This window comes from Pagrus pagrus (genome assembly GCF_965226575.1).
Source record: "Pagrus pagrus genome assembly, chromosome: 3".
NCBI classification, from domain to species: domain Eukaryota; kingdom Metazoa; phylum Chordata; class Actinopteri; order Spariformes; family Sparidae; genus Pagrus; species Pagrus pagrus.
Window position 1 is genome coordinate 12,604,536 of NC_140187.1, and position 12,410 is coordinate 12,616,945.

The following is a 12,410-nucleotide window of genomic DNA, read 5'->3' on the forward strand; positions in this document are numbered from 1 at the left end:
TATTAAGACTTTTGATACAGTTTTTATAAATATAACAGCTCCACTGATTTTTTTGTTACTCATTTTACGACATGAAACAATGCACAGAACTGCCAAAGCATAGACAGCCTTAAAGTGGATGAAGCCATAAGAAGAAAATATATTTGATGATACAAAGTTCAGTATTTTATCATGAAACATAGACTTGACGTACCTACAGTGTTTATTTGTATTTCTTTTTAAACGTGTTTTTGTTTATCAGGACAGCTAAAACATTTGGGTTGACTCGTCTGAGGTCGTGTCACATATCCAGATGTCTCACTTATTATATGCTTGCTGCTGCTGACTCTTGCACAACCCATAAAGCAGAGGCCTTTGTATTTTTACATCCAGGAGAAAGTAGATTTTTTTTAGAAACTTTGCTTGAAACATGTCGACTTTTCACAAGCAGATGCACACCGGTGAGTGGTTTAAGAAAGCAGGCCGTGAGGGAAAGTGTATGTAGGTTCGATTGCAGGATGGAAAGACATCTACTGTTGCTTTAAAATGCCATCAAGGTTTAAATGTTACAGATGCAGCCTGATACTCAGTTAGTATATTTATTCTTCCTCATAAGTGCATTCATTTTTTCAGTAACCTGTGGTATTATTTGATACAAATCTTTACCTCTTTTTTTAAGAAATGAACAGTAACTTGTAAAAAAATGTTTTAAATGAAAACACACACACACACAAGCAGCTATTACTTTGTTTCAGCGAGGGCTGTGTGTTAAAGTATTTGCTGCCAGATCTTTTATCATTCATGCTGTGAAGTCACACGGTACAACCAGCTCATCTCTTCAGGTTAACTACGGTGCTCAGTGGCTTTAACTATTGAGTTTAGAGGAAGCGGTAAAAAGAGGAAGAACTGGAAGGTGGTTATTTATTTCTTTCACGAAAAGCAGCGGACTGCACCTTTTTAACAGTCAAGAGGGGAAAAAAGATGAAGTCAGTCTCTGTTTTTTTTTTTACTGGTATTTAGGGGAGCATTTTAAACCTGCACTGTCTCACTGCTTGTCACACAGAGCTTCTCTGTTTCATTTATTGCTAAAATATCTTACTTCTTGTAATAATTTACACGTGCTGAGGCCTTTTTTCACACATGCCGAAACAATAACTTATCACACATTTGGACTGTCTGTTGAGGTGTGACGAGGGGGTCAAGACTCAGGACACACGCACACACACCAGCTTGCAACTTCCTCTTTCTGACTGCAGTGTAGTCAACGTGAAAAGTGCCTCAGATGCACTCAGACACTGTGAGTAATCCGACAAAGCCTTGGTACGACGAGATAAGACAGTGGTGCATGAGGTGTGACTAAGCTTGTAGCATTCATGCATACCGTGCGCCAAAGACACTTCTTGGTCATAATGTGTGTGTGCGTATGTGTGTGTGTGAGTGTGTGTTTATCACCAAAGATATGCATATGTGACACGCCAACTGCCACTCTACTCTTGCATAGTTCCTTACCTGTTATTTCTGGGTCAAAAATAGCCCCAAAAATGTCGACTTTCACTCTGTGTCTGCACACTTTTTTATATCAAGCAGTGTTTTTTTATCTTTTACTGGCACCAATGCAACTTTTGTATCAACTTTCTATATATATTTTTTGCATGTTTGTGGATATTTGTAATAAAATTGTACATACTTTGTCGCCAGAATGTTGTATTTCGTTGATTTTTCTTACAAAAACAAAAACTCACTATCAAACAGCATTGAATTCATAACCTCTTGCTGGAGGCCTTATGAGACTATAAAAATCAGCCCAACAAGATTTAGGTGTCACAACAATTTCCCTCAAGTGGCTTTAAAATGAATTAAACTACGGAGTTATTTCACTATTGAACTATCAGATGATTTTTTAAAATTTCAGTGTAAACGCAGACATCTTCAGACATAAGACGGTTGCGGCCTGGCCACTCAGTTTCCCATCACAGTAAACAGTTCCCACCACTCACGATCTGCAGACTGCTTTCCGACACCAGCTTTTTTGTGGCTCTGCCTGTTTGCATGATGATTCATCAGAGGTGGCTGCTCTGTGCCTGTGAACCTGTGTGTGTGGTAGGGGCATGCAGGGACTGAGCAGCTCTGCTGCTATGTGATACACCGAGCTTTAGGTTTAACGGTAGTTGGAGTAAACAATCGTCTAACCGTAACATTAACAAACCAGGCCGGGTGACGTAGGTCAGATACTTCTGTGTGCCACGCGTCAGCAGCGGTTAGTCAACTGTAGCACCAACAATCGGTGATGTTATGACATTCTTCTGATAGCTTGGCTGGTTTGGGGCTCGACAGTGAGTAACATGACATTTAATTATTGTGGTGTAGCAGACTCAGCATCAGCATCACTTGCAAGTCCCATCCACGAGCAACAGGTTGTCAGACTGAGTGCTTTAAGTTTCTATTCCCTGCAACAGACAGAGAAGGCAGGCCTGTCTATAAAGACTGAACACAGACACAAATGTATAGAGAAACTGTCTTTGAGAAAGACACTGATTCCCATCCAGTTTAAAAGTGATTCTCCACAGCAAACATTCCCCTCTTTTCTCTTCCTCTCCAAGGAAATGAATTAAACAACTGCCAACAAGCCGCGATATACAGGAACAAAAAGGGCAGTTGTTTGCCTTTTACCATCACGGTTGCATCACTTCCTGCAAGATAAACCATACAGATTCATTAGAATAGAGCCGGCCACGCAAAATTACTATGAAGTACACTTCAATTTACATTTTGACCGTGAAAATTAAGTCAGTTTCGAGGGTTACTTGGATGAAAAATACAAAAAAAAGGTGAAAACAGTTCACAACCTCTTCCACAACCTTCTCATTCTCTTAGTTACATGAATTTTTAATAAATACTTCCACAGACTCAAAAACATTTTGTTGTTTTAGCGTTGCAACAAACAGAATAACTACCTACAGATGCAGAAGGGTTTTGAACTAACGTCGGGCGGGCAGATTTCATCAGTTCATGCATCAAAAATCTGTTGTTGAAAGCAAATCTTTCCCAAAGGTTTTCAGCATTTCTGGTCTTTTGTCTACATTTGAAGTAATGACAGATTATTATACTTCTCATCACACAGAGGCACAATTGATATTTTTGCATTGTTTTAAATGTATGTAAATGTAAAAAGAAAGAAAGAAAGAAAGGAAGGAAGGAAGGAAGAAAGAAAGAACGGAAGAAAGAAAGAAAGAAAGAAAGAAAGAAAGAGTCAGCATTTTAAGCTGAAGTAACTGTGTGACTTTCACTGCCAACACACTGCTAATTAAGAGGGAGGGGTGTTTGATTGTGTCTCTGATGGACTGATGCTATTTTTGGGAGTCATTAGCGCCATCACACCAAGTGAAATAAAACACATCACAGAGCTCGAGTCTGCAGCGGTTTAAAAAGCCACTGGGTTTTTATTGACAGAAAAAGTCCCTTCAATTTAAGGACAGAACATACAGTAAAAAAAATACGTGAATGAAAATGAATGTCTTCAGGGTGTTATATTATTTTTCTTCAATAATTTAACAAATTGGAGACATTCGATCTAATGCGGAGGAGCCTGTGGGACGCACGGCTGTCAGAAGACCAGAGAGAAACTGGGATAAATGTTTAAACTGCGACGACTATGTGCATACATGCATTTGGATCGAGTAAACAAATGTGGTCGTATATTTGAGTAGAAAATATTTCTGTGCCGATCAAATGTAAGTCCGACCTTGAAAAATGTGCACATTGAACAAAAGTCCAGATGATCAATCAGCTACACATCATCCACACACACACTCGCAGGACTTGAAATAATACAGACATAAAAATGAATAAATACATCTAATAAAACTTTACAAAATCTATGAGCTATGACCCCCCCCATCCCTCCCACTCTCCCCCCCTCGTGCCTCTTTTCTGCTCTTTTTTGTCTTTTGCCAAACCCACAGTCAATATAAAATTACCAAAGCCGCAGAGTGAGAGAGTGAGAGGGTTTTGGGGGAAAATCCACATTTTTTAAACATATGCATTTCCAGTTCCTCTTTTGTTCTGTTATTAAAAGCAGCATTTGCACCAATCACAGGGGATGCCTCCGCCCGCCGCGTCTCTGAGGCCCACATACCTCCACACACTTCCACTATCTCTCACGCAAACCCCATCGCTCGCTATAAACAACCCCGGCAGACAAATCCTGGGCAAACATCACAAAATAGATCACACCAGTTTCATCACTTCTTTTTATTCAACGCAGGAGAGTTATCGGGTCCAGGCAACATCTTTTTTTAACAACACAATGGTAATTTCAAAGCAGTTTGTGTTTGGCTAATATATCATGTTTAGGTTACACACTGTATGCAAACTGCTACTAGTCGACAAAGACGGTATTTCACATATTTACAATGTCATGTTTTTAACTTAATCTGAGGAGTTTGCCCTAATAAAAATAGAAGATAGATCCAATTTTGTACAACAAGGGAAGCTTTGAGGGGCCACTCACTAAAACGTACTAAAAAGTACACTACTATTTGGTACAAAGGAACATTTTCTGCCCTCTTGGCACATTCATCCCATCACTGAAATCATGCTTGTTGAACTTTTCCTCTGAACTCTGACATAGATCTAAAAACTCTTCTTCTAAACACTGTATATCTTCAGCGGGGATGCGGGCACATGTACATGCCCAGCTCGCTTCCTGCTTGTTTGCATATTTTACAGTATATCCACACTGCAGGTGGGATCTGTCCGTCCTTGCTGCAAGAGGTGCTGGTGCGTGTGTTTTCACAGTGAGATGGTTCTGCTAAGTTTCGTTTCAGTGCTACGTTAAGACACATCCTTCCTTGATAAATAACTGATTAAAACTCAGCCAGCTGAACCGGCTGGAGGAGCTTTATCACTTTTATGGCTTTTATTCATCCTGGTCAAGTCTGAAACATCAAGGAAAAGTGACACGGAGGCGTCCGTTCCTGGGCTTGGCTCCACATCTGCACTCACAGACACAAGTATTGCAGCTAAAATTGGTTTGTTTTACTATTATTGTTTTAACATGGCTTTATATGGAGGGCAGATGTCATGATTAGCAGCTCTCTGTCCTGGTTCTTTTTAACCCCGTAATTATCTTTTGATGTGAAATCCATTTTTACACCACATGAGTTGACGCTGCACTACTTGTGCTTTCGTCTGATCTGGAGGAGCTTTTTGAACCCCCCTCTGTCCGTAAAGATCAAGAGGGGCCTCTCTTTCCAAAGATGTGGTCAAACTCGCTGAGGATGAGCTCCACCGCCTGGTTCTGGTAGACCATATTCACCGCCATGTTGCCATTGTCCCGCTCCGGGCGCATCAGGGTCGGCCCGAACACGATGCCGATGTTCTGGGTGGTCATTCGGTTGTAGTCTGAACGCTCCAAAACTCTGCAGAGAGACAAAACAGTCAAATTGGAAATAAGATTGAAGTCATCTCGAATATCAACAATAATTCAAAAGATACAGACTCGGATTGTGTATTGTTGCAGTTTGTGGAATTAAATTCTTAGTCACGCTAACAGGATGATAATGTCGGTCAGTCCTCCAGTTTGGCCTAAATTGAAATATGTCAGCAACTGTCTTGGCTTGCTGGCTTGATGGCTTGCAATGAAATTGTGCACAGACATTATTGGTCTGATGACTCAAGCACCACCACAAGGTTGACATTTGTGGTTTTGCATGAAATGTCTCTGCACCATCAGGACGGATTGCCATTAAATTTGGTACACACATTCATGTCCCCTACGAGGATGAATCGTAATAACTTGATCCTTCCAACTCAAGCCATTATCGCTTTTAATCGGTCCAATACTTTGGTTTATGACCTGGAAAATTAAAGACGTTCCCTTAAGCCTTTGTTGTACTTTGCGTTACATGCTAATTAGCGAATGTTAGCATGCTAACACACTAAACTTTGTCACCAAGTGTAAACCCACCATGTCATCACTCATTGGTGTGTGGACTACCGTTTTTAAGTCTTTAGCTTCGCATTACAGCCATCGCCATCTTGTTTTATTGTAGCCGGAAGTGACCATATTTGGATAACAGGGTGGAGCTGGGGGGGATATCCTGATTGATTTGACTGAGAAACCTGGTAAGAACAATCACAAGGTAGCGACGCCCTGAAGCATGCTCTGCTTTATTGTCTGTTTTACTCTAAATGCGACCGTAATTTACAAAATGAACATCAAGCTGTGTTGAAGAAGACTTTAAACTAGCGATTGAGACCATAAACTCATTAGGAAACTATTAACTATGGGAATAACTCAAGTGAAAAGTGGGGTCACTTCCTCACAAGCCTACATACAATCAGACTACTTTTTGCAACCAGTGGAGTCACCCCCTGCTGGCCATTAAAATAATGCAGGTTTAAGACGGTTCAACTTTTCAGACATGGAAGCTCCGTCTATGTCTAATACAGTCAACAGATGAACATCCAGCCCAGTTGCCAGGATCAAATGTTTCCGCTAACACTGCTACGTTCTCATTTGTACATGGCCCAGGCTAACTACCATATTCACATTTTTACAAAACGTACCACATCACATTAACTTTGCGTGTTTTATGATCTGACTTTCATGTTCAGAGGTAGAGGGGACAGTGGTGGAGTTACAGATGAGAAGGGTTTCAACATTTGTAAGAGTGAAACCTGGTTTTTAAACGAGACAGTGGGACATCTCCTGCTCACTTTGCAAAAACAAAAACAGGTATTTTCATTCAAAACATGATCTTTTCCCAACTCTAACCAAGTGGTTTGGGAGCCTAAACCTTACCAGACTACACACATAAAATGAAAAAAGTAATCTAAAGAAATGTTAAGTTTTTAACATATCTGTAGTTTGGAGAAATGTACATAGCCAACATTTATTCTGGCGATTTGGTTGGATAAACACTGCTGCACATGTTAGCATGCTTACTTTAGCATTTAGCACCTCCTCAGTACAGCCTCACACAGAGCTGCCAGCATGTCGGCAGACTTGAATCCATCTTGATGGCTAACTATTCGTACAGCTTCATGCTTCTGGTCAGCGCGTGACATCTTTATAATTTCTTTAACAATCTCAATCTCAATTTTTCTCAATCTCAGTTTGTGGATCCACCAGTGACATCTTGCTTCACGTCCACGTATCTGCATTTTCAAATCTGGATTTGTGCGCATAAGTGTCCCAATCCGCCGCCAGTATCCACCTATGTTGGTGTGTCTCAGTGTGTGTGTGATTGGGGGGGACTCAGGAATGGATTGAAGCCACAGCATGAGGCATTCTTCTAAAAATGCCATTCCCACCAAGCCACAGAAGCAGCCAGCAATTGCTCAAAACTTCCACATTAAAAAGAGAGGAGGAAAAAAGGGAGAGAGAGCGAGAGGGAGAGCGAGGGAGAGGGCGAAGAGAGAGAAAAGAGAGAGGTTCCAGTGGTGGCGGCGGTGGTGTTGGTATGCCTTCCAGCAGACGAACCACAAGGCTCCCATGGGACCTTCGAGGCAAGGAGGAGAGGGAGGAGGAAGGGAAAAAAAGGAGAGAGAGATAGAAAGAGGAGGAAGAAAGGAGGAAGAGGAAAGGGAGATTATAAAGAAGAGAAGGAAGAGAATGAAGTGGAAGTAAGGAAACAAAAGGTAGCAAGCGAGCAAGAGAGGAGGGGACGGGTGCGATCGGGAGAGGAGATAATAAATGAGAAACAGAGCGAGGGGGGAGAGGAATGACAGCGGGGAGAGAAAATGAGAGAAAGACACAGAGTTGACAAATTCATGGGGCCCACCACACCCTGGCACAAACATCAGCCTCAGAACACGAACACTCACCCCTGTAGTGGAAGGAAAAACCATAGGCGGTAAAAAACACACATTTTATGTACTGTAAAAGGAACTGGCTCGCAGAACATTGTACACCATTCATCTTCCTCCAGCCTTTTCATCTTCACAGGGACCCAAACTTAACAACAGTGTGATCCTGGTACAGCGCTGGCACACTCTGAGAATCCCTGACAGAAAGTCACCGACAAGGAAACGACCCCCTCTTGTGGTCAGATTTCAAAAAAGAAAAGTTACGAGGAGGAGATTTTTTATTTTCCTTCACGAGGGCATCCGGTTCACTCCTGCGTGCCGAAATGTCCCGAGGGAATATTCTGTATTATGAGATGTGCCCGGAGAAATGGAAACAAGCAGAGATGCACTGTACCGTCTGAGATGGCGACACATGAACTGCAGCGTGTCATGGTTTGGAGGAGGCATGTTGAGCACCAGACACTTCAAACGATCCACTTTGTCCATGTAGTCCGACATCTCTGCGACACAGAGCGGGAGACGTGTCAGATAACAACAGATATCATCACTTGCATTCTGTTTCATGTGTTTTATTAGCAACAGAAACCCGATTGGCATCCGCTAACTGATATAACATGGGCTCAATTAGCATCCACTATCTGATCTGATACAGCTGCTTGTAATTATCAGCCATCACCACTGTGGTTTGATGAGCAGCGAAATGGTGAGCGCACAAAAAAGTCCCGTGGATTGATAAGAAACAGGGAATCGATACTGAGAACGTATTTACATTTGTTATCATTTTTCATTCTGAATGTGATTTTAATTTGAAATGCAGGATTAAACAACTGTTTCAGGATGAGGGAAAGTATGTTGTGATACTCATCAGAGAGCTCATGCAAATTAATTGATGAAGAACACAGTTAAAGGAAAAGTCTTTTTAAATAGAGTCACACACAATGAAGAGATCAAAAACACGATCAGCGAATTGATCCTACAAATGTGCTGTATGTGAGCCTGATTTGCTTTATTTCTCAGTGCAATACTCATAAAACTAATAAAAAACATCACTGAGCCACGCTGCCTATTATGCTGCCATTAACATGGGCTCTGTTGTTTATTCTTTAACAATAATGATTAACTTCATTTAAAGAGCACTTATCAAACCAAAGTACACAGTTTACATGTAGATAAAATGAAATGAAATGCCACAAAGATAAAATATACAAGAAGAGCAAAATTAAACTCAGCAGATGAAAACCAATAAAATAAGCATGCAAATCAGATAAAATCCAGATATGCTCTCCGATAAAAGTACGTTTTTAGAAGAGATTTAAAAGAAGGCGCTGAGTCTGACAGCCTTATTTCCTCGGGCAGGTCATTGCAGAGCCTCGGGGCCGCTGATAGCAAAAACTCAGGCCTCGTTAGTTTTTTAGCCTGGACTCTGGAATAAATACAAGACCACTGCCTGAGGATCATAAAAGATCTTAAAATCAACTCTGCAAAAAACACGTAGCTGCTGTAAAGACGCTAAAACTCAGAACTAGATATTAAACCGCAGCTGAAAATTGTTCCTAAAAATTCACTTTTGGTTTCTTTTTCAGTCAACTTTGCTTAAACCTACAGTAGCCTGCTGATTTAGGACAACATTTGGCCTTGTTAGATATAAAATCTATATAATTAAACTATATAGAATTAAATATAGAAATAGAACAGTATAGATATTATAGAATTAAACTATATAGAAAAGAGCTGCCTAAAGTGGGGTCCGTGGGCCAAGTTCGGCCCTCCATAAGGTTTGATTTGGCCCGTCAGATGTTACTAGTGTAAAGAAATGTGAAATTATTTTTAAAAACTGAAATATAAATCACAGTTTATGCCATCTAAATTCATTGTGAAATAAGATTGCTCTTTAAATATGTAGGATCCATAATTATTCATGCTCTTTCATAATCTGAGTATAGCGTGAAGAGGGACAATTTGTGCAGGATCCACGGTGCTTATTTGTGCATCATAAAAATACAACACAATAAGCGTTTGGCCTGTTGCCCACCATTAAGTTTGAGTTTTGGTCCTCCAAGGGAGAAAAGTTTGTGCACCCCTGATGCAGAATGCTTCCAATAACTTCACGTCACGTAACGTACACACAGTTTAATATTGTTTTCTTATGATGTTATTTCAAAGTGTTCAAATCTCATCCATCTCAAGTGCATGTTTGAGGCTTTAAATCAGCCTATTAGCACCTTAAAAACACAACAATTAAAGGATTTTTGTCTAAACAAGATACAGAAAACAGGCTCGACTACTGTAGCAGTGTGTTCACCGGCTGTCTACAATGTCCTCACTAAAACCGAGGTGGAGCACATTATACCTGTCCTTAAATCACTGCTCTGGCTTTCTGTGTGTCAGAGGATAGATTTTAACTACTTGTCTATAAAGCACTTAATGACCTCAGGCCTAAATACATCGCTGGTTTACTCGTACGTTATGAAGGATCCAGACCCCTCAGGTCATCTGGGACACGTTTACCCCAAGCAAGGTGAAGCAGCTTCTAGTTTCTCTGCTCCCCACCTGTGGAACGAGCTAACAGACTACCTGAGGAACGGATTCACATTCCTCAGATATATTTCATATAATCTACTTGTATTTTGTTGCTCTGATCTGTACCCGTGACATCTGTCCGTCCTGGGACAGGGACCCCTCGTCTGTGGCGCTTCCTGAGGTTTTTTCATTTTTTTCCCCCCCACCGCTTCAAAAGGTTTTTTTCTTTAGCGAGTTTCCTTAATCCTTGAATCCAGGGTAAATGGAGGGTAAAATTGACTTTAAATCAATAAAATCAGGGCTTAAAAACAAAACTGTTTACTGTGGCTTTCACATAATTAGATTTATAACTTCTTTGTAATCTGTAACCTTTTATATGCTTGCGCTTTGTTTTTGTGTTTTAAAAGCAACATTTTCTTAACGCCTTATTTTTAAAGCCTTTCATTGTCTCCGTAAAGCACTTCAGACTGCCTCGTGTCTGAATGCTGTTATAGAAACGAACGTGCCTTTCGTTGATTTAATGTTTCGTTAGTAACGAATCAGAGACTTAATTTACCTGTTGGGCCACGGACTAAAGAGAAAGGACAGCTGGAGTTTACTCAAATCTAGCAGTGAGTCCGACCAGCAGTCATAAAAAAGCACAGCAGAAACACCACACAGGTTGGACGCTTACTTAAAATCTTCAGACATTACAGTTAGGGTCTTAAAAATGACAACATAAATATAGAAGTTTGCCGATTTCACACTTCTCCTGCTGCAAGTTTTCTATCCGGACGTGACTGTCGGTTTATATTTGTGGCCTGTTCTTAACGGTAGGAAAGGGATGGACTTCCACAGACTGAGTGAGGTAAAGATGAACTAACACAGAGTTGGTTTCGGTCTTTTCGTGGTGTTTGTTGACAAGAAGAAAAACAGAATAACAGCAACCTTATCCTTTAAATAATGGTGTCTAAACTGAAGCATGTATGTATATGAGTCAAGGATTATGGGACTGAAATGTGAGTAATTTACACTGTGAGGATGTTTTTTGCAGAGAAACCGTCACTTAATTTAAATTCAACACTGCCCAATAAATTACAGTTTTGTCAGGATGTAATTATTCTCCTCTCGCCTTCATGCAATTTTCTCTTCGTGGAAGCGCCATTTTATTTCACTGTGCCCATATATCTTTCACTCTATACCGTATGTGGCAACGTCTTCTAGAGGTGGAAAAAACCGAGTGCTGTAAATACACTTTATTCTATAATGAAGAGCATTACATCCACAACAGCTTGGCAAAGTGTGAAACCGCCCAAGTAAAGAGGGGGCTGAGCTCTCCTCTCTCTAACCGAGACTGTCTTGGTTTCGACTCATTAAAACCACAGCAGTGTTGTGAGTATTCAAAATAAAAGCACACCGGAGGACAAATAATATTAAGAAGGGCTCTGAGAGCCTTCAGGGTGCAAGCCGCCCATCTTATTGTGGTTTTAGCAATGTTTTTGCCCTCTTGTCTTGGTTTCACTACTACCTCATTTTACAGAATGCTTTTTTTCTATTTCGTCTTTTCACAAGAAACACACAATGTGTTGTCCATGTTTTGTATTAAAAATCTCACAATTAATTTAAAAAATGGACACTGATCATGTAAATCAGGGCTAGAAGTGAACATTTTTTTGATTGTTGATTAATTAAATTATTTTTAACTAATCATTTTCTTTATAAAATGTCAGAAAATGGTGAGAAACGTCGTGTTTGAGGAGTCGAAGGCAACACGCACACCGCTTGTTTTCTTAAAATGCGAGGAATCAAATCCCCCAAAAATCTCAAGACTTTAAGGTTTTGTCCATGACCCAAAGTATTCAGTTTATGTCATAGAGTCATATAATTTGGGCTGGAACTAATGATTATTTTCATTGTTAATCTGTTGATTATTTTCTTGATTAATCGTTTAGTTGTTTGGCCTACAAAAAGTCTCAAAATGGTGAAAAATGTCTAAGAGGAGCGGAGAAACCAGAAAATATTCACATTTAAGAAGCCAAAATCAGAGAATTTTTACTTTTATTTTCTTAAACAGCAAATCAAGCCAAGTAATCGATTATCAAAATCGTTAGTGAGCAATT

At 40.2% G+C, this 12,410-nt stretch overlaps 1 protein-coding gene across 7 annotated transcripts in view; it reads right to left on the reverse strand.

Annotated features, from left to right (window-relative positions):
* Positions 1 to 4,211: 4,211 nt before the first annotated feature.
* Positions 4,212 to 12,410, reverse strand: part of arhgap9 (Rho GTPase activating protein 9) — a 53,617-nt gene continuing 45,418 nt past the window's right edge. For all 7 annotated transcript variants that reach the window (XM_084349724.1, XM_084349728.1, XM_084349726.1 and 4 more), the window contains 2 exons: positions 8,186 to 8,291; positions 4,212 to 5,399 (listed from right to left, as the gene is read on the reverse strand). In XM_084349724.1, coding sequence (XP_084205850.1) covers positions 5,213 to 5,399; positions 8,186 to 8,291 — 293 coding nt within the window. In that variant the 3' untranslated portion in view covers positions 4,212 to 5,212. The remainder of the gene's footprint in view (positions 5,400 to 8,185; positions 8,292 to 12,410) is intronic.